Source organism: Lampetra planeri, chromosome 22 (genome assembly GCF_965212315.1).
Source record: "Lampetra planeri chromosome 22, kcLamPlan1.2.h2, whole genome shotgun sequence".
NCBI classification, from domain to species: domain Eukaryota; kingdom Metazoa; phylum Chordata; class Hyperoartia; order Petromyzontiformes; family Petromyzontidae; genus Lampetra; species Lampetra planeri.
The window spans coordinates 2,623,888-2,651,452 of NC_136128.1; the positions used below are offsets into that span (position 1 = coordinate 2,623,888).

The 27,565-nt window shown below is 57.5% G+C and overlaps 1 protein-coding gene across 1 annotated transcript in view; it reads left to right on the forward strand.

Moving 5' to 3' along the window:
* The window catches only part of LOC144724931 (laminin subunit alpha-5-like), a 218,783-nt gene that overhangs the window by 161,628 nt on the left and 29,590 nt on the right, over window positions 1–27,565 (forward strand). The window contains 22 exon segments of the mRNA XM_078604249.1: window positions 954–1,125; window positions 3,677–3,820; window positions 4,775–4,926; window positions 7,697–7,807; window positions 8,399–8,510; window positions 10,205–10,384; window positions 11,353–11,549; window positions 13,050–13,166; window positions 13,640–13,794; window positions 13,941–14,082; window positions 15,140–15,242; window positions 15,744–15,860; window positions 16,677–16,862; window positions 18,093–18,232; window positions 18,758–18,934; window positions 19,386–19,525; window positions 19,618–19,762; window positions 21,428–21,561; window positions 21,919–22,090; window positions 23,259–23,387; window positions 25,054–25,196; window positions 26,912–27,044. Coding sequence (XP_078460375.1) covers window positions 954–1,125; window positions 3,677–3,820; window positions 4,775–4,926; window positions 7,697–7,807; window positions 8,399–8,510; window positions 10,205–10,384; window positions 11,353–11,549; window positions 13,050–13,166; window positions 13,640–13,794; window positions 13,941–14,082; window positions 15,140–15,242; window positions 15,744–15,860; window positions 16,677–16,862; window positions 18,093–18,232; window positions 18,758–18,934; window positions 19,386–19,525; window positions 19,618–19,762; window positions 21,428–21,561; window positions 21,919–22,090; window positions 23,259–23,387; window positions 25,054–25,196; window positions 26,912–27,044 — 3,201 coding nt within the window.

Sequence of the window (27,565 nt, forward strand, 5' to 3'; positions counted from 1 at the left end):
TCGTCGTCATCGTCGTCGTCATTATCGTCAAGCCGTGGTCAATCCACTGCTGGGTGAAGGCCCCCCAAAGCGTCGCCATCTCTCTCACGGTCCTGCGATGTAATAATCCACCCAGCGCCTGCACAAGAGCCGATGTGATTCGTTCCATCTCCTTGGCGGACGTGCCCTCTCTGGCACATTATGTCCCTTGGCTGGTGTCCCTCAGTACGTACGGCTGAGCAGAGGATGATTATCGTATTTTCCCGTGTGTGTCTGTGCACACACACGTGTAAACGTGTAATGTTTATGGTGCCTGGTGCGCTTAATTGGGAGTGGTGGTGCGGTGGTTATCGCACTGGTGACCTGAGTTTGACTCCTGGCCACGGCCATCACCAATTGCGAACCTCTGAACCGGTTATCGGCCTCCTCGAGGTCACGTGTACGGTGGTTGACCTGGAGCGGTGTGTCAACATCTGCACCGGGGAGGCAAAGGCGGCTGGGTGTGGTGCAAGCCACCCACAACCTCGTGCTCCGTGCCGACCCTTATAGGTGCTCGCTAACAGGACTTGCCCCAATGGTCTCGCTGAAGGCTACGTGGGGGCATCTTTAGATTTAGTTGCTCGACCAAAGCAATGAATGCTTCGGTATTTGCGTTGCCTTTGTGCTGTCCGCCTTTTGACGCTCTCTGGTCTAACGCTGGTGAGACTAGGCCGTGAACGAGGCTGTCTCTGTTGTAGGCCAATCAGCTTCTTGGACAATGCGATGCATTATTATCAGAGAATGTTCGTTTGCACGTTTCACCACAAGCATGCTGACTTTTGATGCCTTGCGATAGGCGTGTCCCTTCGGTGTCTGGACATCTTGACACCTCCTGTGCTCTTGCCGAAAAGGGTGAAGCGTATATATTGTTTTGTTCATCTTCCTGACTCTGGCAAAAAATGTTCCCTACGTCCGGGCTGTCGTGCCTTCCGCAGGAGGGATACTACGGGTTCGACGGCTGCCAGGGCTGCCGGGCGTGCGAGTGCGGCGGCGGGGGTGCGTGCGACGTCACCACGGGGCAGTGCGCCTGCCCCCCGGGGGTCGAGGGCATCGCCTGCGACCGCTGTCAGCCGGGACACTGGGACTTGGGGCCCCAGGGCTGCAGGAGTGAGCCTAGCACTCGTCGCTCGCGATTGCTGTGCGGTGTGCGTGTGTGGGCACGTGTGTGTGTGTGTGGGCGCGTGCACGCGTGTGTGTGGGCACGCGTGTGTGTGGGCACGTGCGTGTGTGTGGGCACGCGTGTGTGTGGGCGCGTGCGTGTGTGTGGGCGCATGGTGGCAGTTGCCTTCCGGCAGTCAACTCATGGCACCTGGGTCTGTGCCATGACCTTCCAGAGATCCACCCACTCCCTCATGTACCATGCCGGCCTTCATAGGTGTTCGCTAACAGCACTTGCCCCAACAGTCTGTATTTGTGTGTGTGCACATGCGTGTGTACACGTATGTGTTTACACGTGTGTGTGCGTGTTTACACATGTGTGTGTATACGTGTATGTGTACACGTGTGTGTGTGTGCACGTTTGAGTGTACACATGTGTGCGTGTTCACATGTGTGCTTGTGTACGTGTGTGTGCGTGTTTACACATGTGTGTGTATACGTGTATGTGTACACGTGTGTGTGTGTACACGTGTGAGTGTACACGTGTGAGCGTGTGTATGTGTGTTGACGTGTGTGCTTGTGTGTATGTGTGTATGTGTGTTGACGTGTGTCACTGGACGGGTTCCGCAGGACTGGAAGGATGCCCTGGTGGTCCCCCTCTTTAAGAAGGGGGACCGTACCGACTGTAACAACTACAGGGGCATCTCACTCCTCAGTGTGCCGGGTAAGGTCCTGGCAAGGATTATTCAACATCGCCTTGCTAGGCATGCTGAGGAGAGGCTTGCAGAGCCCCAATGCGGTTTCAGGAAAGGGCGGTCCTGCACAGATGCCATATTTTCTGTCCGTTTGCTACAGCAGAGGTGTAGGGAATTCCAACAAGACCTACATCTCTGCTTTATTGACCTGGTCAAGGCCTATGATACCATCAGTAGGACTGGGCTCTGGGTTGTTCTTCGTGCTTTCGGAGTCCCTGACCCTCTGCTCACGATCATTAAGGACCTTCATGATGGTGAGCGGGCCCGGGTAAAACTACGTGGCCGGGAGTCGGAGCCTTTCCCTGTACACCTTGGGGTGCGACAGGGATGTCCTCTGGCTCCCACATTATTTAACATCTATTTCGACTGCGTAGTTCGTGAAGCCTTTAATAGCTGTACCGGGGGAATTACCATTTGGTACAGATATAATGGGAGGCTAATCGACGCCCGGGTGCGATCAAGGGATGGCTCCCTATTGGTCAACCACGTTATGTATGCCGATGATTTGGTAATAGCTGCTCATTCAGAAGAGGAGTTGGAGACGCTGTTGCTGAGACTGGAGTGTGCCACTAAGAGGTGGGGCCTTACCATCAGCCCCACCAAAACTAAGCACCTGCCTGGGTATTTTGTACCATCGGGCACTCCACCCCCACAACTCCCAATCGGTGATGGGGCAGTAGTGGAGAGAGTGGAGAGTTTCCCATACCTGGGCAGTGTGCTCATGACCGGCTCCAGTTTATCAGCAGAGGTCTCACTCCGAATCAGTCGAGCGGCAATATCTTTTCATCGGTTGCGTAACGCTGTGTGGAAGCTACCTGGTCTGTCGCTCCGCACGAAGCTTCAGGTCTTCTCGGCCACGGTCATTCCCTCCCTTCTCTACGCTTGCGAAACGTGGACCCCCCTAGTGGAGCATCTTCGCCGGTTGGAAACATTTAGGCTGGCCTGCCTACGATCCATCCTAGGTTTAACCAGGCTGGATTGTGTGAGGAGCTCACAAGTCCTTGAAAGATCTGGGCAAAGTCCCATCAGTGAGCTCCTCCGGCAGGCAAGGCTGCGTTGGCTGGGTCATGTAGCCCGCATGCCCAGCCACCGCATGCCTAAACAGCTTTTGTTCGGCCGGATCCAGGGGGCTAAACGGGCGCGGCACGGGCTAGAGAAGAGATGGAGTGATGTGGTACAGGAGGACGTGGAGCTGAGTGGACTTGCCGATGACTGGTACCAGCGGTGTCAAGATCGGCCTCAGTGGAGGAGGCTCGTGAAGGACGCTACTGGGCAGTTGGAGGCAGTCGCCCTCCAACAACAACGGAGGGCGGAGGAGCGACGCTCACAACAACGAGCGGAGCGCCGGGCGGCTAAAGCACAGCAAGTTGGCACAGTAGGGGGCACAGGTGGTGCATCAGCCAGTCATCTCGGTCATCTCGGTCAGTCGACCCGTGGCACCTGGGTCTGCCCCGTGACCTCCTGCCAGCGGGCGTTCGACACTTCACGTGGCCTCAGGGTGCACATGGCCTGGCACAAGCGTCGTGGTGACGTCACCGCCACTTAGTGGCGAATGGCGGTTGTTGTTGTTGACGTGTGTGCTTGTGTATACGTGTGTGTGTGTTCACGTGTGTGCTTGTGTGTATGTGTGCGTGTGTACGTGTGTGTGTGTTCGTGTGTGTGTGTACGTGTGTGTGTGTACGTGTGTGTGTGTTCACGTGTGTGCTTGTGTATACGTGTGTGTGTTCACGTGTGTGCTTGTGTGTATGTGTGTGTGTGTACGTGTGTGTGTATACGTGTGTGTGTATACGTGTGTGTGTGTGCAGGGTGTGAGTGCCACACGGGGCAGTGCGACCCGAGCAGCGGGCGGTGCTCATGCCCCCACGGCGTCACCGGGCCGCAGTGCGGCTCCTGCCTCGACCCGCACTCCCTGCCGCTCCCGCATCCTCACGGCACCGTGCACTGCCAACGTGAGCCCCGGAGGGGAGGGCGGGGGGGGGGGGGCGGTTGCCTCCGTCCCGCACTTATTTCCAGCTGTGCTCCTCCGCAAATAACAATATCTCCACACATTCATCACTTACATTTAAAAAAAAAATCTCTGATTGAAAAATATCATTTTTAGAAGCGCTTTTTTTATGTTGAGTTTGCTGTCCTTCCCCCGAACCTCCGATTAGCACAGTTGGTTATGTACATACGTACATACAAATCTATACGGGCGGTCTCTGGTTTACGACGGTCGAATTGACGATGATCCACATTTACGACGTTTATATAACGCCACCGTGGATTGATTTATGATGTAGGAACTTTATTTATGACGCATCTTCCAACACGACAGAGTGAGTCTGGTTTCCGATGTGACTTGGTGTGGAGTTTTCGTTATTACAAAGTGTTTTTGTTGATTTAAAAATATTAAACCCTGTTGAAAATGGACGATAACAGGAACAGCACATCGGTAATGCCCACTGGGCTGTATAGCTCTTTTTCAGAAGCCACCTGGTCACAAATGACAGCTCAACGAAGCGGCTTATCACATGGAAATGTATCGCAGCCAAATACTCTAAACGCACGTTGATTCTAAACGTGAAGGGAAAAACCGGAGGCCCCAGAGAAAAATCCAAGAGAACACGAGGAGAGAGACACACAAACTCCAAATACATAACAGGCACGCGTGAGGATCGGGATTGAATCCACGACCTCCTGCATACCAGGCGAAGGAGGTAACATCCCGCCACCGTGTAGAGGCCTCGCGTGTTTTGTGCACGTACGGCCCTCTAGTCAGAGGGCGTCCCCCGCACCGCGGTGGTAGTTCGACCGCACACCGGCAAGAGTTCGACGATGGCTTTTGCCCATCGCGCGGCACTGGGAATCCGCCGTGACGTCAACATCCTGTTTTGTTTTTCTGCTTCTTGTGCGCGCCGCAGCCTGCGACAACTGCGTCGTGGTCCTGCTGGACGACCTGCGGCGCTCGGACGCCGAGGCGGAGGCGACGCGCCTACGGCTGCAAAACCTCACGGCCGCCACCTTCGCCTTCACGCGCCTCCACAACGTCAACGAGTCGGCGAGCTCCATGCGGGTACGTCGCGCCCGCCACCGTGCTCGCCCACGTCGCCACCAACGTCGCCGTCGTTCGCAGACTCGATGTCAGGCTTCGTGCTCGTGTCGGGAGGGCCCCTGCCAGCGTCTCAAATGTTGCTGCTGCGCGAAATCCCCCAACGGAGCAACTTTGCAGGTTTATTTTGTCAGCGTCGGGATGTTTGGGCCAATAGCAATTATATTTTGTACGTTTTTTTAAAGATTTGTTGAGGAAAGCGGTAAAAACTCCACACGGAGGCGCCCGAGTCAGAAAGCGAACTTGGGGGCTTTTTTCTGTGAGGCCGCGGGGGGCGTTACCACTGCGCTGCCGCTCTGGGTTCTTGGATTTAATCACGCTGGAGACACGCATGCCCACCAGCCAGGAGACACACATGCCCACCAGCCCTGAGACACGCATGCCCACCAGCCCTGAGACACGCATGCCCACCAGCCAGGACACACGCATGCCCACCAGCCAGGAGACACGCGTGTCCACCAGCCTGGAGACACGCATGTCCACCAGCCCTGAGACACGCATGCCCACCAGCCAGGAGACACGCATGCCCACCAGCCAGGAGACACGCGTGTCCACCAGCCCTGAGACACGCATGCCCACCAGTCAGGAGACACGCGTGTCCACCAGCCAGGAGACACGCATGCCCACCAGCCAGGAGACACACATGTCCACCAGCCCTGAGACACGTGTGCCCACCAGCCAGGAGACACGCATGCCCACCAGCCCGGAGACACGCATATCCACCAGCCCTGAGACACGCATCCCCACCAGCCAGGAGACACACATGTCCACCAGCCCTGAGACACGCGTGCCCACCAGCCAGGAGACACGCATGCCCACCAGCCCGGAGACACGCATGTCCACCAGCCCTGAGACACGCATGCCCACCACCCAGGAGACACGCGTGTCCACCAGCCCTGAGACACGCATGCCCACCAGCCAGGAGACACGCATGCCCACCAGCCAGGAGACACACATGCCCACCAGCCCTGAGACACGCATGCCCACCAGCCCTGAGACACGCATGCCCACCAGCCAGGAGACACGCATGCCCACCAGCCAGGAGACACGCGTGTCCACCAGCCTGGAGACACGCATGTCCACCAGCCCTGAGACACGCATGCCCACCAGCCAGGAGACACGCGTGTCCACCAGCCCTGAGACACGCATGCCCACCAGTCAGGAGACACGCGTGTCCACCAGCCAGGAGACACGCATGCCCACCAGCCAGGAGACACACATGTCCACCAGCCCTGAGACACGTGTGCCCACCAGCCAGGAGACACGCATGCCCACCAGCCCGGAGACACGCATATCCACCAGCCCTGAGACACGCATCCCCACCAGCCAGGAGACACACATGTCCACCAGCCCTGAGACACGCGTGCCCACCAGCCAGGAGACACGCATGCCCACCAGCCCGGAGACACGCGTGTCCACCAGCCCTGAGACACGCATGCCCACCACCCAGGAGACACGCGTGTCCACCAGCCCTGAGACACGCATGCCCACCAGCCAGGAGACACGCATGCCCACCAGCCAGGAGACACGCATGCCCACCAGCCAGGAGACACGCATGTCCACCAGCCAGGAGACACTCATGCCCACCAGCCAGGAGACACGTATGCCCACCAGCCCTGAGACACGCATGCCCACCAGCCAGGAGACACGCGTGTCCACCAGCCTGGAGACACGCATGTCCACCAGCCCTGAGACACGCATGCCCACCAGCCAGGAGACACGCGTGTCCACCAGCCCTGAGACACGCATGCCCACCAGTCAGGAGACACGCGTGTCCACCAGCCAGGAGACACGCATGCCCACCAGCCAGGAGACACACATGTCCACCAGCCCTGAGACACGTGTGCCCACCAGCCAGGAGACACGCATGCCCACCAGCCCGGAGACACGCATATCCACCAGCCCTGAGACACGCATCCCCACCAGCCAGGAGACACACATGTCCACCAGCCCTGTGACACGCGTGCCCACCAGCCAGGAGACACGCATGCCCACCAGCCCGGAGACACGCATGTCCACCAGCCCTGAGACACGCATGCCCACCACCCAGGAGACACGCGTGTCCACCAGCCCTGAGACACGCATGCCCACCAGCCAGGAGACACGCATGCCCACCAGCCAGGAGACACGCATGCCCACCAGCCAGGAGACACGCATGTCCACCAGTCAGGAGACACACATGCCCACCAGCCAGGAGACATGCATGCCCACCAGCCCGGAGACACACATGCCCACCAGCCCGGAGACACACATGCCGACCAGCCCGGAGACACTCATGCCCACCAGGCAGTAGACACACATGCCCACCAGTCAGGAGACACTCATGCCCACCAGCCAGGAGACACACATGCCCACCAGTCAGGAGACACTCATGCCCACCAGCCAGGAGACACGCATGCCCACCAGCCAGGAGACACGCGTGCCAACCAGCCGGGAGACACTCATGCCCACCAGCCCGGAGACACTCATGCCCACCAGCCAGGAGACACACATGCCCACCAGGCAGGAGACACGCATGCCCACCAGGCAGGAGACACGCGTGCCCACCAGCCAGGAGACACGCATGCCCACCAACCAGGAGACACGCGTGCCCACCAGCCGGGCCCGCGCGTCGCTCACTGGGTCGGTGGGTCGCGCGGAGATGTACCTGAGCGAGGCACCTCGATGGGCATTCGCTCACGGCCCGTTGAAGGCTTCCGCGGGTGACGTTTGTGTTTTGCGTGCCCCTTCGCAGGCGGCTCTGGGCCAGGTGAACGGCCTCATGGAGAGGCAGCGCAGTCAGCTGGATGCGATGGAGATGAACCTGCCGGCGTTCGCGCAGGAGTCGGACGCTCTCCACGCACGGGTGCCAAACCTCGCAATGTGTTCACACAACAACAACGACCGCCATTCGCCACTAAGTGGCTGTGATGTCACCACGGCGCCTGTGCCAGGCCATGTGCACTTTAAGGCCACGCGAAGTGTCGAACGCCCGCTGGCAGGAGGTCATGGGACAGAGCCAGGTGCCATGGGTCGAATGATTGAGATGGCTGGCCACAAAAACACCCGCACACCGTGTATACACACTACAGACACGTTCAGAGACAAAGATCTCCCATATAGCCTTAACAGACTGTTGAAGGCCGGCACAGTACATGAGGGAGCGGGTGGCCAGCACCACGCCCGACCGCCTTTGTCTCTCCATTGACAATGTTTTTACACACCGCACCAGGTCCTCATTTGAGGACCAGGACCAGTTCAGATGATAGTCACTGTTGTTGGCCGTGAACGGGAATTGAATTCGGCTCACTAGGTTCACAGCCCAGCGCACTAACTGCTACACGACCGCTCCCCACTGCACACACATACACACACACGCACGCACTCCGCGCACTACCCACACCCCACGCATCGCCAACCCGAGCTCGTCCCCTCCGCGCCCCCCTCGTCTCCGTAGGCCAACGCCTCCCTGAAGCTGGCCAAGAGGCTGGAGGCCGCCGTGGAGTCGAGCCGGCAGCAAGCGGAGGGGCTGCTGCACGGCGTGCACCGCCTGGCGGCCCACATCCAGGGTGCGCCGACTGAACCCCCCCCCACCCCACACACCCCCCCCCTTCCCAAGGCCTGGTCGGGTTTCTTTGCGAGCTTCTTTCAAAAGTTCGGGAAAAAACGCGGCCCCCTTGGGGTCAGGGCGCACGTTGGCCCCCTCGCCTTTGTTCTCTCGTCGCGTTTCGATTACTTCACTTTTACACCGAGCCGTTAGATCACGTTGTCACGCACGCCCCATCAACACAAACTCAACCGCTTGTACAAAGCAGGGGGTAGAGAAATGGGAATCGAACAGCGGGTGCTGTCCCGACCCAGGCGGGTCCGCACCGAGAGGGCGAAGCGTCGTTTTATTCTGTTTAAAGTGAGGGAAGGAGGATGACAAGGGGAGCGGTGTGGGGGGTGGGGGTTATAACCGAATAAATAAATGAAAGAAAAACATAAGAAGCGATCTGGACGAGCGTGTTCTCCTTCCACCCCTCCGAGTCCGACTCCCGTCACGTTTGGTGACCTTCAACCTTCGCTGTGACTCGGACGGAGAAGAGTTTTTTTTTTCCTTCGGTCAAACACGCCTGCAGATATTGAGCAGGGTGGCCACTGGGCTCGGACCGAAAACCACCCCTGCAACAAACGGCAAACACGCCACCGCCGTGGTCGACGCGCCCGGTCTCGCCGGATGTTCATCGTCCTCATCGTTTATCGCTTTAGTACAGCGGCGCCGTGCAGCTGCAGCGGCGCGCACGTTCAAACGCCCGCTCGTAAGAGGGGTTCCCAACGAGCTCCCTCTAGCCAAGGGGTCTTCCGCCGGCAGTAATGGTGAACGAGCCATCGCGGGCCTGTGCCTTTCGCAATTTTACTGCGGATTTGTTTGATTGAGGGACTGTGCGTCGTGGTCTTGGTGTGGTCTGGGACTGTTTTTGCTGCTGTGGTTTTGCTGCCTTGCCCAAGTTTGGGAATTGGTGTACCTGGTGTACTTTTGTCTATTTTACGATTTTTTGGTAATTTTGCTTATTTTTCCTATACTTTGCACTCCGATCGTGTTTTCGGCAGGATTTGATGTACCTTAGCAATTGGTACTTCTATACTTTATTTTTAATTATTTACTTGCGTGACTTGCTTACCTTTTCTATACTTTGCACTCCCATTGGTTTTCGTGTTGTTGTTGTAGTAACTTTATGACCCCGTGCGACAACTAGGGAATTTGTAAAAGAAAAGAGCTTCCTAGCTCATCAGATTTTTTCCAGTCTAAATACATATTCTGACTCTACAGCCATGCGGCCGGGACTCCGGGCGATGATTTAGTTTTAATGAAACCCCACGCAAGGGTGACCCGATAGATCCAAGAACACACCGCAATGTTGGTTCCAACCGAGTGCGATGATTGGTTTAGCGCCAACTATAACGTGTGGTGTGATTGAACGGTGCGTTCCATGCTCGGGAAGACCAACGCTACCCGCACTACCCCTCCTTTGGGGTTTTTTTTCTTTTAAGCTTTGTTGAGGAAAATGTAAAAAAAACCCAGAAAAGGGCGGGGGGAGAGAAGAAACAAAACTCCACACAGAGAGGCGTCCGCGTCGGGGATCAAACTTTGGTGTTTTCGCTGCGAGGCCTCCGGACTTTCGAATCGGCCGGCGGTTTGGCCCCGGGCCATCCCGTAATGAGCGCGTGGTTGGGCGGGTGGCGCCCCCCCCCCCCCCCCCCCCCCTTTCGCTCGACGCAGATCTCCTGCGCCAAGCGGCGGACCTGGACCGGAACCCCGAGTCAGGGGGGGCGCTGCCCTCGTCCGACGAGTTCCAGCGCAAGATGGCGGAGGCGACGCGCCTGCTGGACGACATGAGGCGGCGCTCGCTGCACGCGCAGGCCGAGCTGGCGCGGCAGGAGAAGCACCTCGCTGACAAATGTGCGCCCCCCCCCCTACCCCCCCCCCCCCCCTCGTGGCCATCACCGGGCAGCCACTCCCCCTTGTCTCTCTCCTAGAAATACTGCTGTCATCATCTTTACCATGGCTACTCGTATTCTGTCCGTCTCCTCCTTGTCTCTTTGCTAGAGCTGCTGTCATAGTCACAACCACTCTCTCTGTCTGCATAGCAATTCACCCCCCCACCCCCCACTTCCTTAATATATCAATGTTATTGCGGTGATTTGATTCAGCTCGCTGTAGCCAATGCTGTTCTTCCCGTCTCAATAGTTTCCCATTATTATCTCATGAACTGTCCCACTCACTTAGTCGCTCACCTTTCCACTCACTCCTGAATTCACACACACTCACTCACTCATTCCCTTCGACATTTACTCACTCAGTCACCCGCCCATTCACTAATGAGCTCCGTCACTTACGGCACATGCCCGCCCACCTTTCAACTCACATGCGCACTCACTCGCAAACGCAATAGCTCGTTCGCTCAAACCTCATTCTCATCGCCCTCGCGCTCACTTCTGGCCGCACTCGCCTCTCGCTCGCTGTCGAAACACCGCACGGCGACACCAGCGACACCGTCCACCCGCGCTCGGTCCCGAGCCACTCCCCACCCGGTCTGCTAAACCCTCGCTGGGCCGGCAGCCAAGACAACGAGCGAGGAGCAGGGGAGGGGTGGCAGTTGGCGAGTGGCGGGGGTGGTCGCGCTGACTGTGGTGCGTGCGGTGCGTGTGTGCGGTGCGTGTGGTTTGTGCGGTGCGTGCGTGCGGTGTGTGTGTGCGCTTTGTGCGGTGCATGTGATGTGTGCGTGCGGTGCGTGTGGTTTGTGCGGTGCATGTGGTGTGTACGGTGCGTGCGGTGCGTGTGGTTTGTGCGGTGCGTGTGGTGCGTGTGATGCGTGTGGTTTGTGCGGTGCGTGTGCTTTGTGCGGTGCGTGTGGTTTGCGTCCCCAGTGCTGCAGCGCGTGCAGCAGGAGGTCGGCATCCCCGCGGGAGAGACGGCGGCCATGGGGGCGGCCGTCACGAAGGACCTCGACTCCTACCAGGCCAAGCTCATGGAGCTCCGCGACGTCCTCAACCAAGCGAGCAACGCCAGCCGGCGCGCCGCCACCGTCAACAGCGTCAGCCGGGACGCCCTGCGGGACAACGAGGCACGTGCGACGCCACGCGCGGCCCCCGTCAGGCCCACACACCCTAGGTCAGGGGGTCGGCTACCAAAAAAATAACAGGAAGATCCATCTGTTTTTTCACGTTCGGTAAAAACTAAAAAAAAATTATCAACCAAAATATATTCTTGCTTCTTTCGGTAAAATCACGTAGATAGAAAATAAAATAAAATTAAAATAAAAAATAAATTAAAATAAAAAAATAAAAGCAAACAAACCACGACGTTTCGATCGCAACACAAGCGGTCTTCATCAGGCGGAGAGAAAAGAGAGCCGCCAATGCACGCGAATGACGTCAACGAAGCAGTTCCCTAAAGAGCCGCATGCGGCTCTGGAGCGGCAGGTTTGCCGACCCCTGATCCCAGGTTGACCCAGGCGAGTATCGAGCTTAAACCCTCGCCGAGTTCAACGACAGCGTTGCGAGGACAAGGAGGTGATGCTGTGGCTGTAGCACCCCCAACGTGCTGCTCCGTGCCGGCCTTAACCCCTTTCCCGTTCCTAGACGTCTGCAAGTTGCAGGGTGGGGTGCCCCGCTCGCCGCTGAATCTCGGAACGCTCAAGTGGCTTGTGTTCATTTTACTTAGAGAGGCGTGGCGCCCTGCTGCTTTTAAAGACATTGTTGATCACCGCAGAGAACCGTGGCGACACGACCGCGCTCGATGTTTGCTGGCGCCAAACTGTGCCACAGGCCCTCCCGCATGGCCTTTTGCTGATGATGTACACGTACGTCATCGGAATGGGAAAGCGTTAATAGGCATTCGGCAACATCACTTGCTCCAGCAGTCTCTGTGGCGGGATTGAGGATCGGTGACTTGGCACTCCAAACAAGTGGAGTGATTGTGTCAATCCGCAGTCTTCCTCTAGTTTGCCGATTCACCGATGGAAGGAATTGGGTGGGGGCGGGGCGGCGGGGGAGGGGTTGGGGTGGGTCCACAGACGAGCGAGATGGGGGCGCGGTGGCGCAGAGCCGCAGCGTTGGAGGCAAGGGTTGGTGGATCGCACAGAAATTCGCTGGGCTGTGAGGTGGCTGGACAGGGTGTGGTGTCACCACACTGAGCGTGGGGCTCGGAGTGTCGCCAATTTTGTCTTTTGTGCCCAACGCTCATTCAGAGATTTGGCCAAGCATCCCAATCCAGACCCCTACCAAGTTTCAAGCCACGGGTTATTTGTGTTTACATTGCTACTGTCACCATCGTGTTCATCGCCACCACCATTTGAATCACCTTCAATGAGCTTGAGAGGCTCTTGGAAGGGACGGTGGGCGACGCTCAGGGATGGTGACGGAGCGGCAGCCAAGGAACGGAGCGCGTCCGACAGGGACTCCACAGGGGTGGGGGGGGAGATGGAGCGATCGGCTTGTGTGAATGTGCCAGGACGGTCGTTTATGACATCGCGGGATCGTGAGAGTGGAGGCCTTCGTCCAGCAGCGGATCGATCATGGCGGTGACGACGATGATGATGGTGATGGTGGCGATCGCTTTGCAGGCGAAGGGGCAGCAGGTGGCCAGGTTGGTGCAGGAAGCCCTCGGGGTGCTGAATGCGGCGGAGCAGCAGCTGCTGGACGCGTACCAGAGCCTGCAGGGCCTGGAGAACACGCGCACCGTGAGTACTACACCATGCGCGCACGCACACACGCGCACACACACACACGCACACATACACACGCACACACGCATGCATACACACACGCACACACATTCACGCACACACGAAGCATGCACACACACACGAAGCATGCACGCACGCACACACACCGTGAGTTCTACACAATGCACGCACGCTCACACACACAGACACACGCACACACATACGCTCACTGTGGGTTCTACACAATGCATAAACGCACGCACGATTCCCGGCCACGGCTCACAATCCGTGGCATGCGTCTCAACCGGTGATGGGCCTCCCCTAGGTTGACTCGGCTTCAAATGAATCCTCGGCGCGGCGCTCGAACGTCGTCACTGCTGAGACGCAGGCAGTGGGGGACGCGGCGCCGGAAGGCGCTCGCGAACGGCACTTGCCCCGGCGGTCTGTGTAGGCTACGCGGGGGACCTTTGTCTTTGCGTGCGACGCAGGAGTGCGAGCAGCTGGCGGCCGAGGTGGACGGCGCCCTGCAGGGTCTCTCCGCGTGGCTCAACGAGCGCGGGCCCACCGGGGACCTCGGGTCGCTGGTGCAGCGAGCAGAGGAGCACGCGCGGCGCATGCAGGAGGCAGTGCGCAACCTCACACGGTGGGAGCCACACGACACGCACGGAGCACGGAGCACGCGGAGCGCGATACACACGGAGCACGATGCACATGACACGATGCACACGGAGCCGGGAGTCGTCCAGCTCTTGACCCGGGCCCTCTCCTCTCCTGCCCGCCGCGCGCTAGGAGTGTGGCCACAGACGACACCAGCGGCTTCACACAGAAGGCGATCAACGCCTCCAGGGCCTACGAGGACATCATCAAGGCCCTCAAGGAGGCCGAGGCGGCCTCAACGATGGCACTCGACACGGCCATGCGCGTCGAGCAGGTGACGACGACGACGCAAGGGGGAAGCCCGTTGGCTCGCAATTGTCTCCCTGTCTCAGACTGAGTGTAGGATCTCTCTCTGGTGGCCAGCCTTGAACAAGTGAACCAGTGGGGAGTATTGGGGAAGGCTTTTTGTTTTATACCCACGAGACAACAATAGCTGGCTTCCCATAAAGCGGTAGTTATTTTACCCACCCAGTAGGCATGATGGGCCCGAGTCAATCCCTGGTCAGGTTTCTACACTGGTAACTTAAGCAACTGTGCTGGGAATATTTTTCAGCAGCCCGACCGGCCTTAATATGTATTCATACCTGTCAACCCCTTATCAATGCTCACCTTACTACAGAGCAAATCAGGCCTTCTTGGTCGCCCCGTGCCCTTATAAATCTCAACGTTCATCTTTCAAAGTCCCATCACAAGGGAGAAACACAAACGGCTGTACGCCATATGGACATGGAAAACATCAATTTCCCTGTACAAGAATACCAGGGTTAACCCGTAATGAGTTAACAGGTGTGTGTGTGTGTATCTGTGTGTTTGCGTGTGTATCTGTGTGTGTCCGTGTGTGTGCTTGTGGGGAGCGGTTGTGTAGCGGTTAGCGCGCTGCGCTATGCTCCCGGTGAACTGGGTTTGATTCCCGCTCACGGCCAACACCAGTGACGATTTTCTGAACCGGTCCTGGGCCTCCCCTAGGTCGACTCAGCCTCAAATGAGTACCTGGTGCGGTGTGTAGTAAACATCGCCACTGGGGAGACAAAGGCGGTCGGGCGTGGTGCTGCCCACCCACCCCCTCGTGTGCCGTGCCGGCCTTTATAGGTGCTCGCTAAAAGCACTTGCCCCTACAGTCTGTTAAGGCTATACGGGGGATCTTTGTCTTTGTCCGTGTGTGTGCTCACGAGGGTACGGTAGCGTGGCGCCACTTTGGACGGCCGCTGCTCTCCCCGGCCTCCTCCTGGCCACGTAGTCTCCCAGGCTCGCCTGCGCTCTCGCCTGGCGAAGCAAAATCACGAACCTGAAACTCGTACGGCCTGCGTCGCGTTCCATTGCGTTCCCAACAGGGCGTGGACACCAATGACTACCCAAGGAAAGCGAAGGCCTCACGAGAGGAGAGCGAGAACCAGCTGATCAACGCAAACACCGCCAAGGACCAGTTGGAGTCCGGTACGGGGAGAGCGCGTGTGTCCCATTCTGTGTGTGTGTGGTGAGACAAAGGCGGTCGGGCGTGGTGCTGGCCACCCACCCTTTCGTGCGCAGTGCTGACCTTCATAGGTGCTCACTAACAGCACTTGTCCCAACAGTCTGTCAAGGCTACACGGATGATCTTTGTCTTTGATATTTTTAGTGTATGTGTGTGTGTGGCGTGAGTGTGGGGAGCGGTAGTGTAGCGGTTGGCACACTGCGCTACGAACCTGGCGACTTGGGTTCAATTCCCACTCACGGCCAACACCAGTAACGATTATTTAAACCAGTCCCGGGACTCCCCTAGGTCGACTCAGCCTCAAATGAGTACCTGGTGAGGTGTTGTAAGCATCGCCACTAGGGAGACAAATGCGGCCGGGCGTGGTGCTGGCCACCCACCCCCTCGCTAACAGCACTTGCCCAACAGTCTGTGAAGGTTATACGGGGGATCTTTATCTTTGTGCTGTGTGGCTGCGCTCTCAGTGACGGAGCAGGAACTGCAAGGAGCGAAGGAGCGGTTGGTCGCGACCCAGCGCAAGCGAGCGGAAGTGCAGGCAGCGCTACAAGCCGCCATCGACAACATCAACATGGTCTCCCGAGGTGCGCGGAGCTCCGTGCCACCAGCACGCACTCCCACGTACAAACACACACAGTTCCACGTACACACACACACACATATATACACTCCCACGTACACACACACAGTTCCACGTACACACACACATATACACACTCCCACGTACACACACACACAGTTCCACGTACACACACACACATACTCCCACGTACACACACACACAGTTCCACGTACACACACACATATACACACTCCCACATACACACACACTCCCACGTACACACACACAGTCCCACGTACACACACACACATACACACGTACACACACACACACACACAGTTCCACGTACACACACACATATACATACTCCCACGTACACACACACACACACAGTTCCACGTTCACACACACATATACACACTCCCACGTAGACACAACAACAACAACCGCCATTCGCCACTAAGTAGCGGTGATGTCACCACGACACTTGTGCCAGGCGATGTGCATGTTGAGGCCACGTGAAGTGTCGAACGCCCGCTGGCAGGAGGTCACGGGGCAGACTCAGATGCCACAGGTCGACTGACTGAGACGACTGGCTGATGCACCACCTGTGCCCCCTACTGTGGCAACTTGCTGTGCTTTATCCACCCGGTGCTCCGCTCATTGTTGTGAGCTTCGCTCCTCCCCCCTCCACGTGAACACTCTCCCAATGGCCCATTGGAGCTCCGAGAGACGCTTCCCTCTCTGACCTCTGACTTTGTCTGTCACCGCCGCGGTCGTGGCCGCGGTTCACACACCGCCTCCCGTCGACCGCCGCCGCCGTCACCGCGGGCCCCAGGGGACGTGGGGGAGGTGCTGAACCGCACGCTGCAGGCGGCCGACGACGCGCAGGCCGTCGCCGCCGAGGTGGACGCCGCCGTGGGGCCCGTGGAGCGGCAGCTCGACGAGTGGAGGGACAAGTTCAGCCGCGCGCCCGCCGACAACGCGGCCTACAGCGCCGCCCTCACCGACGCCAAAAGGACGAGTGAGCCCCGCTACCCCCCCCCATCCCCCCACCACCCCCACCGGCTCCGCGCGCCGTCGACGTCGGGAATGTCCCTGGCCTGGAAGGAGCGGGAGTTGTTTTTGTTGCGTTGAGGCGGTGGGACGTTGCCCTGACGTGAGCAGGGCCGAGAGGCGCCAAGGGGACGCCGCTCTGCAGGCGCCGGCTCGTGCCACTGCAGGCGGGAGGGGGCCCTCTCTTATCGTGAGCTCTCTCTGTCTCTTTCTGTCTCTATCTATCTCTCTCTGTCTTTCTCTATCTATCTCTATATATCTCTTTCTCTCCCTATCTCTTATTTTCAATCTCTGTCTCTCCCTGTCGAGACAGAGAGACAGAGAGAGAGGGGGTAGTTGGGGCCTACTCTCCGACTCTGGCCAGACGTCTCGGAAGCGGTGTCGGGGAGTACCGCTGAGAAGCCCTCGTTTACATTCTGGGCTTCAGCCACGTGGGAGTCAGCCAGGTGCTCGAGCGCGGCGAGTTGACAGTCGCAGCTTCGGACGCCGTGCATCTACAACCGCAAGGCTTGGGAGCGTCGTGCGCCCGTTGCGGTGGTCACGTGACGTGCCCATTGCGGTGGTCACGTGACGTGCGTGCGAGGCGTAATGGATGCGACTGGTGCCTGTGAGCAGCAAGCACATTTGTTTTTCCGGCCTGCGCGCTCAATTCTCCTCTCGTGATGGGATATCATCGTTTACAGAGAGTGTGGGTTTTGAGTTACTTGCAAGCATCTTTAGCAGCACTGCTAAAGATGCTTGCAGACCTGGCAATGCTGTGTTTCTGTTGTTAACGTCTGTCACTGCAGGGGAGTTAATTTGCAGTAACAGAAGGGAATGAGGCGCGAGTGAGTGTGTGTGAGTAAGTGTGGGTATAGTAGGGGGAAAGCTGGGTGCATCTGCCAGTCATCTCAATCAGTCAACCCACGGGCACCTGGGTCTGTCCCGTGACCTCCTGTGAGTGAGCATTCGACACTTCACTTTGCTTCAAAGTGCACCTGGCCTGGCACGGGTGCCGTGGTGACGTCGCCGCCGCTTAGTGGCCAACGGCGGCTGTTATTGGTGTCGTTGTGTGGCCCTCTGCCAAAGGTGTTTGAAAGTCCAAGTCGGCCCCGGTAAGGAAACTATTCTCCCCCACCGCTGGTAGAGCTGCTTGCTGTGGATGCTCGTTTCTGTAAGGGAGGTCAGTGCGGTGATTGGCTGCTGCTTCTGCGTGCAGTAAAAACCCTGGCGGAGACGATCCCTGACATCCTGCAGAAGTTGGATCGTCTGCAGAACCGCATCCCGTCCTCGAACATCGCCAACAACATCTCCCGCATCCAGACGCTCATCGCACAGGCCCGGGATGCGGCCATGAAGGCACGTGGGGCACAGTACGGCACGTGCACGACTCGCCCCGCGCGATGTCGCAGCAACAGCATGCCAGCTCGCACGCCGTCGAGTGGCAACGTCGCGGCGCGCCGTCCCCGCGCCACAACGCGGCATCTCGCATCGCCACATCACCACCGCACCGTGTGCCACGTCGCAAGATCCCGCACACAAAGACAAAGTTCCCCCCGTGTAGCCTCAACGGACTGTTTGGGCGAGTGCTGTTAGTGAGCGGGAATCTAACTTCGTAATGCCGTACAATAACCACTGCACTACCGGTCCTCACTGACACGTAAACATACATTTGGCTGCTATAAATTCGCACATGATGAAAAGTCACTTCGTTGAGCTATCGTTTGTGGCCAGGCTGTTTCTATATAGCTGAGTAGGCCTTACCTGGTAAGTAAAAAGTAAAATAAAGAATTTAGCTTCATTTTAAAAAGACACACACGCAAACCCTCGTACATCCACTCGCGCACACTGTGACGACGCACGCCCCCTCTCCCCGCCGCGCAGGTCAAGGTGTCCATGAAGTTCAACGGCACCTCGGGGGTCCAGGTGCGCCCGCTGCAGAACCTGCAGGACCTCAAGGCCTACTCGCTCCTCAGCTTCTACATCCGCATGGGCGAGCAGCAGCGGCGGCGGCAGACGGAGCCCAACAGCCGCTTCGTCATGTACCTGGGCAGCAAGAAGGCACGCGCCTGCACCAGGCCTGCACCACACCGGCAAAGCGCCGACACCGTGCTGGTACCGGCACAGTGCCGACACCGTGCTGGAACGGTGCTAGCACCGTACCGGCACCGCGCTAGCACCGTGCCATGCCGAAACCGCGCTCTGCTGGAGCCGCCACATCCCGTTGCTTCGGCGATGGATCACTCGACCGATAATTATCGGCTCGGTCGCTCGGCTAACTGCGGACAGTCCGAAAATAGTTTTGGTGGTGGGAAAAAAAGTCTGTTTTCTGCTTAGAACACGCAAACCCCAAATATATACAGACGTCAGGGTCGGGATCGAACCCACGACCTCCTGCATACCGGGCGAGGCAGTTAACACCTCGCCATGGCAGCGCCCCATACGCAGTATAGGCGGCGGCGGTGCATGGCTCTGAAAACCGGGCGTTGACTCTGCTCGCTTCCCCGCGCAGGCCGACAAGAACTACCTTGGCGTCACGGTGAAGAACGGCAACATCGCGTACGTGTACAACCTGGGCGGGGAGGACGCCGAGCTGCAGGTGGAGGACAAACGGATAAGCGGGGAGGACTTCACGCAAGTCCGCATCGAGCGGTACGACACGCGGACTTCGCATTCCCAAACACAGTCCCCCCCTCCCTTGCAGGCCTTAACAGTCCGTTAAACTCGTCGTTGTCTCCGTGCAGCATCAAGCAGCACGGGAAGCTGCGTGTGACGGAGAAGCAGTACACGAGCACGGCCACCGGCTCGCTGTCCGGCGACTTCTCCCTGCTGCACCTCGACCCCGAGGACACCGTCTTCTACGTCGGGGGCGTCCCCCCCGGATTCCAGGTTCACCCCTCCCGCCCGCGCGCATCACGCGCACGACGTCACGCGCACGACGTCACGCGCACGACGTCACGCGCACGACGTCACGCGCACGACGTCACGCGCACGACGTCACGCGCACGACGTCACGCGCACGACGTCACGCGCACGACGTCACACGCACGACGTCACACGCACGACGTCACACCCACGACGTGACACGCACGACGTCACACGCACAACGCTGCGGTTGCTCGAGCGTGATTGGATTCGGGTGCACTTGGCGCTGAGGAATTTGGCTGCGGGGTTTGTGACGTGGAGGGTGTCCCCTGATCGCTTGGTCGACTCAGCCTCAAATAACTTTCTAGTGCGGTGTGTAAATGTTGCCACTGGGGAGACAAAGGCGGCCGGGCATAGTGCTGGCCACCCACCCCCTCGTGTGCCCTTCCAGCCTCGCTAACAGCACTTGCCCCAACAATCTGTTAAGGCTATACGGTTATTGCGGACACCCAATCTGCCCTTCCCGAAGAGGACATTTGAAAAAAGTTTTGCCATTTCACAAACCCCACCGATGCCCCCCCCTCCCCGCCACGACTGTGTGTCCTTGAAAGGAGTTATTCTTGTTATCTTATCGGGGTCGTCTCGGCCGATGCCTCGTGGCATGTCGATGAATCGGCCTCGGGGGGAGGCCTCAGGACCAGTTTGGACGTTCGCCACCGGTGTTGACCGCGACTGGGGATCAAACTCGGGTCTCCGGGTTTCGTAACGCAGCGCTAACCGCTCCGCTGCCGGTTCATGCACGCACTTGCGCGCGCGCGTGAACCATTTACGTGCAACGGACGAGGGCCGCTGTCCGAAGTGTGGCCTACATTTGTTTCCTTTCATGGCCACGCAGTGTCACTGATGGAGGTGGTGAGTTTTTATTTATTAAATCGCACTCCTGATCCACGCACGGCTCCCAGGGCCTGGGGAGGCACTCGCCCAGCAGCGGATTGATGAGAGGGGCTGTACGTGCACGCTCCGTACGTACACGCTCCGTACGTACACACTCAGTACATACACACTCCGTACGTACACGCTCCGTACATACACACTCAGTACGTACACGCTCCGTACGTACACGCTGCGTACGTACACGCTCCGTACATACACGCTGCATACATACACGCTCCGTACGTAAACGCTCCGTACGTACACGCTCCGTACATACACGATCCGTACGTACACGCTCCGTACGTACACACTCCGTACGTACAGGCTCCGTACGTACACGCTCCGTACGTACACGCTCCGTACGTACACGCTCCGTACATACACGCTCCGTACATACACGCTCCGTACGTACACGCTCCGTACGTACACGCTCCGTACGTACACGCTCCATACGTACACACTCCATACATACACGCTCCGTACGTACGCGCTCCGTACGTACGCGCTCCTTACGACATTCGCATACATTAAACACCCAGTCCGTGTTATTCACTAGAAACATCGCACATCATCTACGCGAGGATTTGGGCTTCGCCCGCCGTGCCCGTGTCACTGGCAACAGTTGTCATCGACTTTCCTCGCCCCTTCACTCTCCCCATTGTACTCCTCTTTAACTCTCACCCTTTACTCTCTCCTTTATTCTCCCACCTAACTCTCCCATTAACTCTCCCCCACCCCCCGCCCATGTCGGCTCAGCTGCCCCTGAGCCTGCGCTACCCCAACTTCATCGGCTGCATCGAGCTTGCCACCATCAACGACAACGCAGTGAGCCTCTACAACTTTGAGCGGCTCATCAACATGAACACCACGCTCTCCTACCCGTGCGGGCGGTGAGTGTACGGACGCGCCGCGCCGCAACGCCCACACACAATTTGCCCGTCCCGTACGTGACGAAGAGCGAGGATTTAAATATTTATATATTTTAAAATGGGCCAGCATCTCAAACGCCTTGGCTTTCTATCGGGTGTGATAGCGACACTCATTCATTACGAATAATCTTTAAGAGAGCTAGCGCGTTACCTGTCCGGCCACCGCGTCACGAGCAGACGGAAGGGACGGATAGACAGAGGTAATGCGCGGACGGCTAATCAGCCTAGGCAGGAAAGCGCCCACAATGCATCATGGCGTTTTACCGAAGGCGAGAGTCAATCTCACCCGGGAAACTTGTGAACGCGGCGTCCGCGCAGAGGCAAGGGCTTCTTGGAGAGGAACAGCAACACCTTCTACTTCGACGGCTCGGGCTTCATCAGCGTGGAGGACGTGGACCGGGACAAGAAGATCAAGCCCACGCTCGCCAAGTTCGACATGGAGATACGCACGTCGGCCGACAACGCCCTCGTGCTCTATATGGCCGACGGGGTGGGTGACGCGGCGCTTCTCAGCGCTCGGCTGCCGCGCGTCCGCGTGTCCGTGTGTCTGTATGTAAGTGTGTCCGTATGTAAGTGTGTCCGTATGTAAGTGTGTCCGTATGTAAGTGTGTCCGTATGTAAGTGTGTCCGTATGTAAGTGTGTCCGTATGTAAGTGTGTCCGTATGTAAGTGTGTCCGTATGTAAGTGTGTCCGTATGTAAGTGTGTCCGCGTGTCCGTGTGTCTGTATGTAAGTGTGTCTGTATGTAAGTGTGTCTGTATGTAAGTGTGTCCGTATGTAAGTGTGTCCGCGTGTCCGTGTGTCTGTATGTAAGTGTGTCTGTATGTAAGTGTGTCCGTGTGTCCGTATGTAAGTGTGTCCGTGTGTCTGTATGTAAGTGTGTGTGTATGTAAGTGTGTCCGTGTGTCTGTATGTAAGTGTGTCCGTGTGTCTGTATGTAAGTGTGTGTGTGTCGAGCTTCTTTGGCACCGTACGTAGGCAACCGTGATAATCTGAGGCGCGGGGGGGCGGGGGGGGGGGGAAGTACATCATCACCGGTGGACGTGAACACCCACCACCCTCGTTAACTCATTTCTTCAGAACTGCTTCTTGTGTTTAGTTCGTTGTCCTTCCCAACCCACATCTCCAATAAGCGCGGATTGCTACGTACGGTGCGACGAAAGTTCAACATATGTCCATCACCTGGTGGACGTCTGCCAGGCCTGATGTCCTGAACGAGGGTCGAGGCGTGGGAGTGTTTTTCCCTGCGGGGCCACGCGACGTCATGTGCCGCGTGCCCCAGATGGCACGACGTCCGAGCAGGTGGCCACGATTGTGGACCTCTTTCTCTCCGGCGTCGCTCACTATCCCTTGCCTATCTCTCGACGGGAGTATCTGCGTCGCTCGTGTCTACGGCTTTCCGATCTCTCTCTTTCATCCAGAGAGCTGTGGCTTGCAGGCCACATTCTGGCCACGCAGGCCACCACACGCACCTCTGAATAGCGCGGTTGGCTACGTGCGGTGCGAAAGAAGTTCAACAGACGTGCGTGCTTATAACAATAGAGCCCTGCTTTTCGGCGTTTCGATGCCACAGCCGCCACCACACCGCACACAGCCCCTGTTCTCCTACAGCGCATCGTCGTCATCGTCGGCGTTGTCGCGCGAACGCGTGTGCGCAGGACAAGTTCCTGAGTCTGGAGATCCAGGACGGGCTGCTGAGGCTGGCGTACGACTTCGGCTACATCCAGGGCGTCAGCATTCCCACGCTCACGGAGAAGAAGCCGGTCAACGACGGGCAGCCGCACACGGTATGCGATCGCACGCTCCGGCCCCCACACCCCCCCCACCACCCTCCCCCCCCCCCCCTTCCTTGCTCCATGCCCGTCGCCGGCCACTCATTTACGGCTGTGAGCTAGTGGTGGATATTCCACGTTGCTATGTCGGGGCTGAGTCTATCCATAGGACAAGCGCTGTTGACTTACTCACAACGTGCTACTCGTCCCCCCAGAGTAACTCGAGCACATCTGTGCAAAATCTATAACCATGACGAGAAAACCCATCGTGACGTAAAGGCAGGGGAGTCTGGAAAGCCGTAATTTTGAAGGAAACACACAAAACATGTTTACAACAGCACTCGGACTTTGCGCACCTGTGAAAAAGAGCTTTGCAGCTCATCGGATTCCTCCAAGTATAAACAAATATTCTGATCGTGGCCCGAGTCAAAGCCCCCCCACTCAGGGTCAGAACTCGCAGCCCTTCCGCCACGCTCTATCCGCCGCGGCCACTCGCCACGTTGCCCCACAGCGTCAGCGCTCGACAACGCAGCAGCATCCGCCGGTTGAGAGTTCAAATCCCGCGCGGTGGCTGAGCCGGCTCATCGTCTCTCCGTGGACGATCAATTAAGCACCGTCACTCCGCGTTTGTCTTGTGGATAAATTGCCCCCCCCCCCTCCTGGTGGCCATGGGAATGTGGAATTCGTTTTCTGTCTAGCTAGGCACAAACCGACGGGGAAATGAGCACTGCCCAGTGGCCGGTCTTGACCGTGGACGCTCTCCGTGGTCTCTTGATGACCCGAATTGAAGGCGTCCCCTTTGCCGCTGCGACGCGGCAGTCCATCGTGCTGCGCTGAGCCGGTGTGTGCGGTTGGCGCCGCTGCGCTACGAACCCGGCGGAACTCTAGTTCGATTCCCGCTCACGGCCAACAACGGTGACGATTATCTGAACTGGTCATGGTCCCCTAGGCCGGATAGGCCTGGATTTTTCTGTTTGCGCGTAGTCACTTTAAGATGTTTTCTTGTTCATGTTTTTGTTTTTTGTTTGTTGCGGTTGCACCCGATTCAAGAGCCGAATGCCTCACAGGGCTATACCAAATAAATGAAACTTAAAACTTAAACTGAAATGAGTACCTGGTGCGCTGTGTAAAACATTGCCGCTGGGGAGGCAATGGAGCGGTGCTGGCCACCCAGCCCTTCGTGTGCTGTGCCAGCCTTAACCACAGTTTGTTTAAGGCTGTACGGGATATTGTTGTTGGTGTCTTTGCAAAAGTGCACCTCGCCTGGCACAAGCGCTGTGGTGATGTCACCGCCACTTTTCGGCAAATAGCGGCTGTTGTTGTTGCTGTTGTTGTTGCTGTTGTTGTTGTTGTTGCACAGAGTCAGGTGGCACAGTGGTTAGCACACTGCGCTTTATAACCAGTGACACGAGTTCGATAATTACCGGCCGCCGGTAACATCAGTGGCCGATAGCTCAACCAGTCCTGGGCCTCCCCTTGGTTGGCTCGGCCAAGAAAGGGGAATAAAAAAAAAATAGCGACCGGGTAGAAAAATGTGGAGGGTGCGGTGTTGGCCACATTAACCCCTCGCGTGCCGCGACGGGCCTCAGGCGGATGCTCGATAACGGCACCTGCCCCAGCAACTCTGTGAAAAGCCACATGGCTGGCGGGGGGTGAAATCTTTGTCTTTGTCTCTGAACAGATCCAGATCATTCACCGGCAGGCAGGCCGCATGTACCTGCGTCTGGACCGCATCACCATCGCGCAGGGCGCCACGCAGCCTGGCACCATGGTCTTCAAGCGCATGTTCATCGGCGGAGTCCCACCTGGAGCCATCAGCGAGCGGTCAGCAGACGCATCGGCGTGAGCAGCAGCAGTAGAAGTGGCAGCAGTCAACGGCAGCTGCAGGAGCAGCAGGCTCAGCTGAAACAGCAGTAGCGGCAACAGCAGGAGCGGCATGGGCAGCAGCAGGCGCAGCAGCAGGGGCAACAGGTGTCGCTGCAGCGGCGTAGCAGCAGAAGCGGTAGTAGCAGCAGGCACAGCGGTAGCGGCGGCAGCAGGAGCAACAGCAGCGGCGGCAGCAGGAGCAGCGGCAGCAGCGGCAGAAGCTGTAGCAGCAGCAATGGAAACAGCAGCAATGGGAACAGCAGTAGTAGTAGCAGCAGTAGCAGCAGCTGCAGTAGCAGTGGTAGCAGCAGGAGCAGAAGTAGCAGGACCAGCAAGTGCAGCAGCAGGGGTAGCAGCAGGAGCAGGTGCAGTAGCAATGGTAGCAGTAGCAGGTGGAGTGGTAGCAGCAGTAGCAGCAGTAGTAGTGGTAGCAGTAGCAACAGCAGGTGCAGTAACAATGGTAGCAGCAGTAGGAGCAGCAGCAGTGGTAGCAGCAGCAGGTGCAGTAGCAATGGTAGCAGCAGCAGGAGCAGCAGTAGTGGTAGCAGCAGCAGTAGTGGTAGCAGCAGCAGCACACCTCACGACAATGCGCACAGTCTCCTGCTGGCTGAATTCCCCACGACCCCTCTGTGTATTCAGAGTGCTGAGATTCGAGCAATCGACTCAATCCATCTCTTTACCATCCTTCCTCTGCGGTTAATAACTTGAGTTTTCTTTGGTGTGAGGTCAGCAGTGGACGTCCTTATGGGGAGACTGTCCCCCGGCATAGCAATGTGGAATTTCCCCTGCTAGTTCAGGTATAGCCGGTGGAGATGAGCCTCACCTGGCGCTCGTTTTTTTAGCGTGATGACGACGCGACTTGCTCCTTCGTCGTCATCGCAGCCGCCGACTGCCATGCCTCTCCCACTCGGCCTGTAGAGTTGCAGCGCTCTGCAGGTGCGATCGCAGGTTAGCGTCACGTTGGCGAGAATGTAACCGCCTTCGTCTGGTACACAGGAGGTCGTGGGTTCGATCCTGACCCCGCGACGACTGCTGTATATTTGGAGACTGCATGTTCTTCCCGTGATCGCGTGGAGTTTTCGCAGGGTCCTCCGGCATTTCCCTCCACATTTAGAAACGTGCGTTTGGAGTCTTTGGCTGCGATAAATTTCCACGTGATAAGCCACTTCGTTAAGCTAACATTTGTGATAGCCAGGTCGCTTCTGAAAAAGAGCTACATAGCTCGGTGGGTCTCACCTGGTAAAAAAAGAAAAAAAATCTTATTTTACAGAGAACTAGGGGGAAGGGGTGTGTGGCACTCGTGGTCTGTTACCAGCAATGGGCCTCTATCATAGCACACTCACGGTGTCTGCCCGGTGGTTGGTGGTGAATCTGTGAGGTTGCGGTCGATGCATTCTTAGCGAAAGGGGCGCAGCAGCCAACGTTAGAGTTTAAATCGCCGATAGTGCTCCTGTGACTACCTACGACTTGTCCTGGAAGTATGTCGGAATCGGTGATCGATGGCACAGATTTGCGGCTGTGACGCCGTGCGCGCATTGTAAAGCCGATGTTGTTGTGCATCTTGCGATGGAGCGATGAACGAGTCATGACGGTTGACGATCGCGAGCCGGGGCGGTGGGCGTGAAGGTGCGGTTTGACCCCCAAGGGGTTGTTGGCGTCGTCGTGACTCGCAGGAGCCATACCCACGTGACGACGGAGACGGGGCTCAAGGGCTGCCTCCTGAGCCTCAAGGTGCAGGACACCAACCTGGACCTGCAGAAGGAACAGATGATCGGAGTGAGCGCCGGCTGCTCAGACGACGTGCTGGTACGCGCACCGCGCCTTGCCCTTGGTTCTCCGGGTCCTCCGTTTTTTTTCCCTCCCACATTTACAATCGACGTGCGTTTAAAGTATTTGGCAGCGATAAATGTCCATGTTTTAAGCCACTTTTGTTGAGCTGTCATTTGTGGCCAGGTCGCTTCTGAAAAAGGTATAGGTAAGGTATATAGCTCAGTTGGCCTTACCTGGTTAAAAAAAAATAGTTTACTTTTTCGAAGGATCAAATGTGTTTGCGTAACTGAACCCGGGTGAACGTCACTGGAAGTCTCCCAACTTGTTGGTTTGTAGCCACCCAACGAGATGTGAATCACATTTTGAATCCGCTAAAATGTGCGTAGGGCTCACAGGATCGCAAGCCCGCCGAAAAAGAAATGTCTCGTTACAAAGGTAACGTCACACGATTTTTAGAAACGAAGTGTTACGCAATCTAACGCGTAGAAGGCCTTCGCGATCAATATTAATCATAATAAAGTTTTTTTGGGGTTAGATCGCGTGAATATAAATGTGTC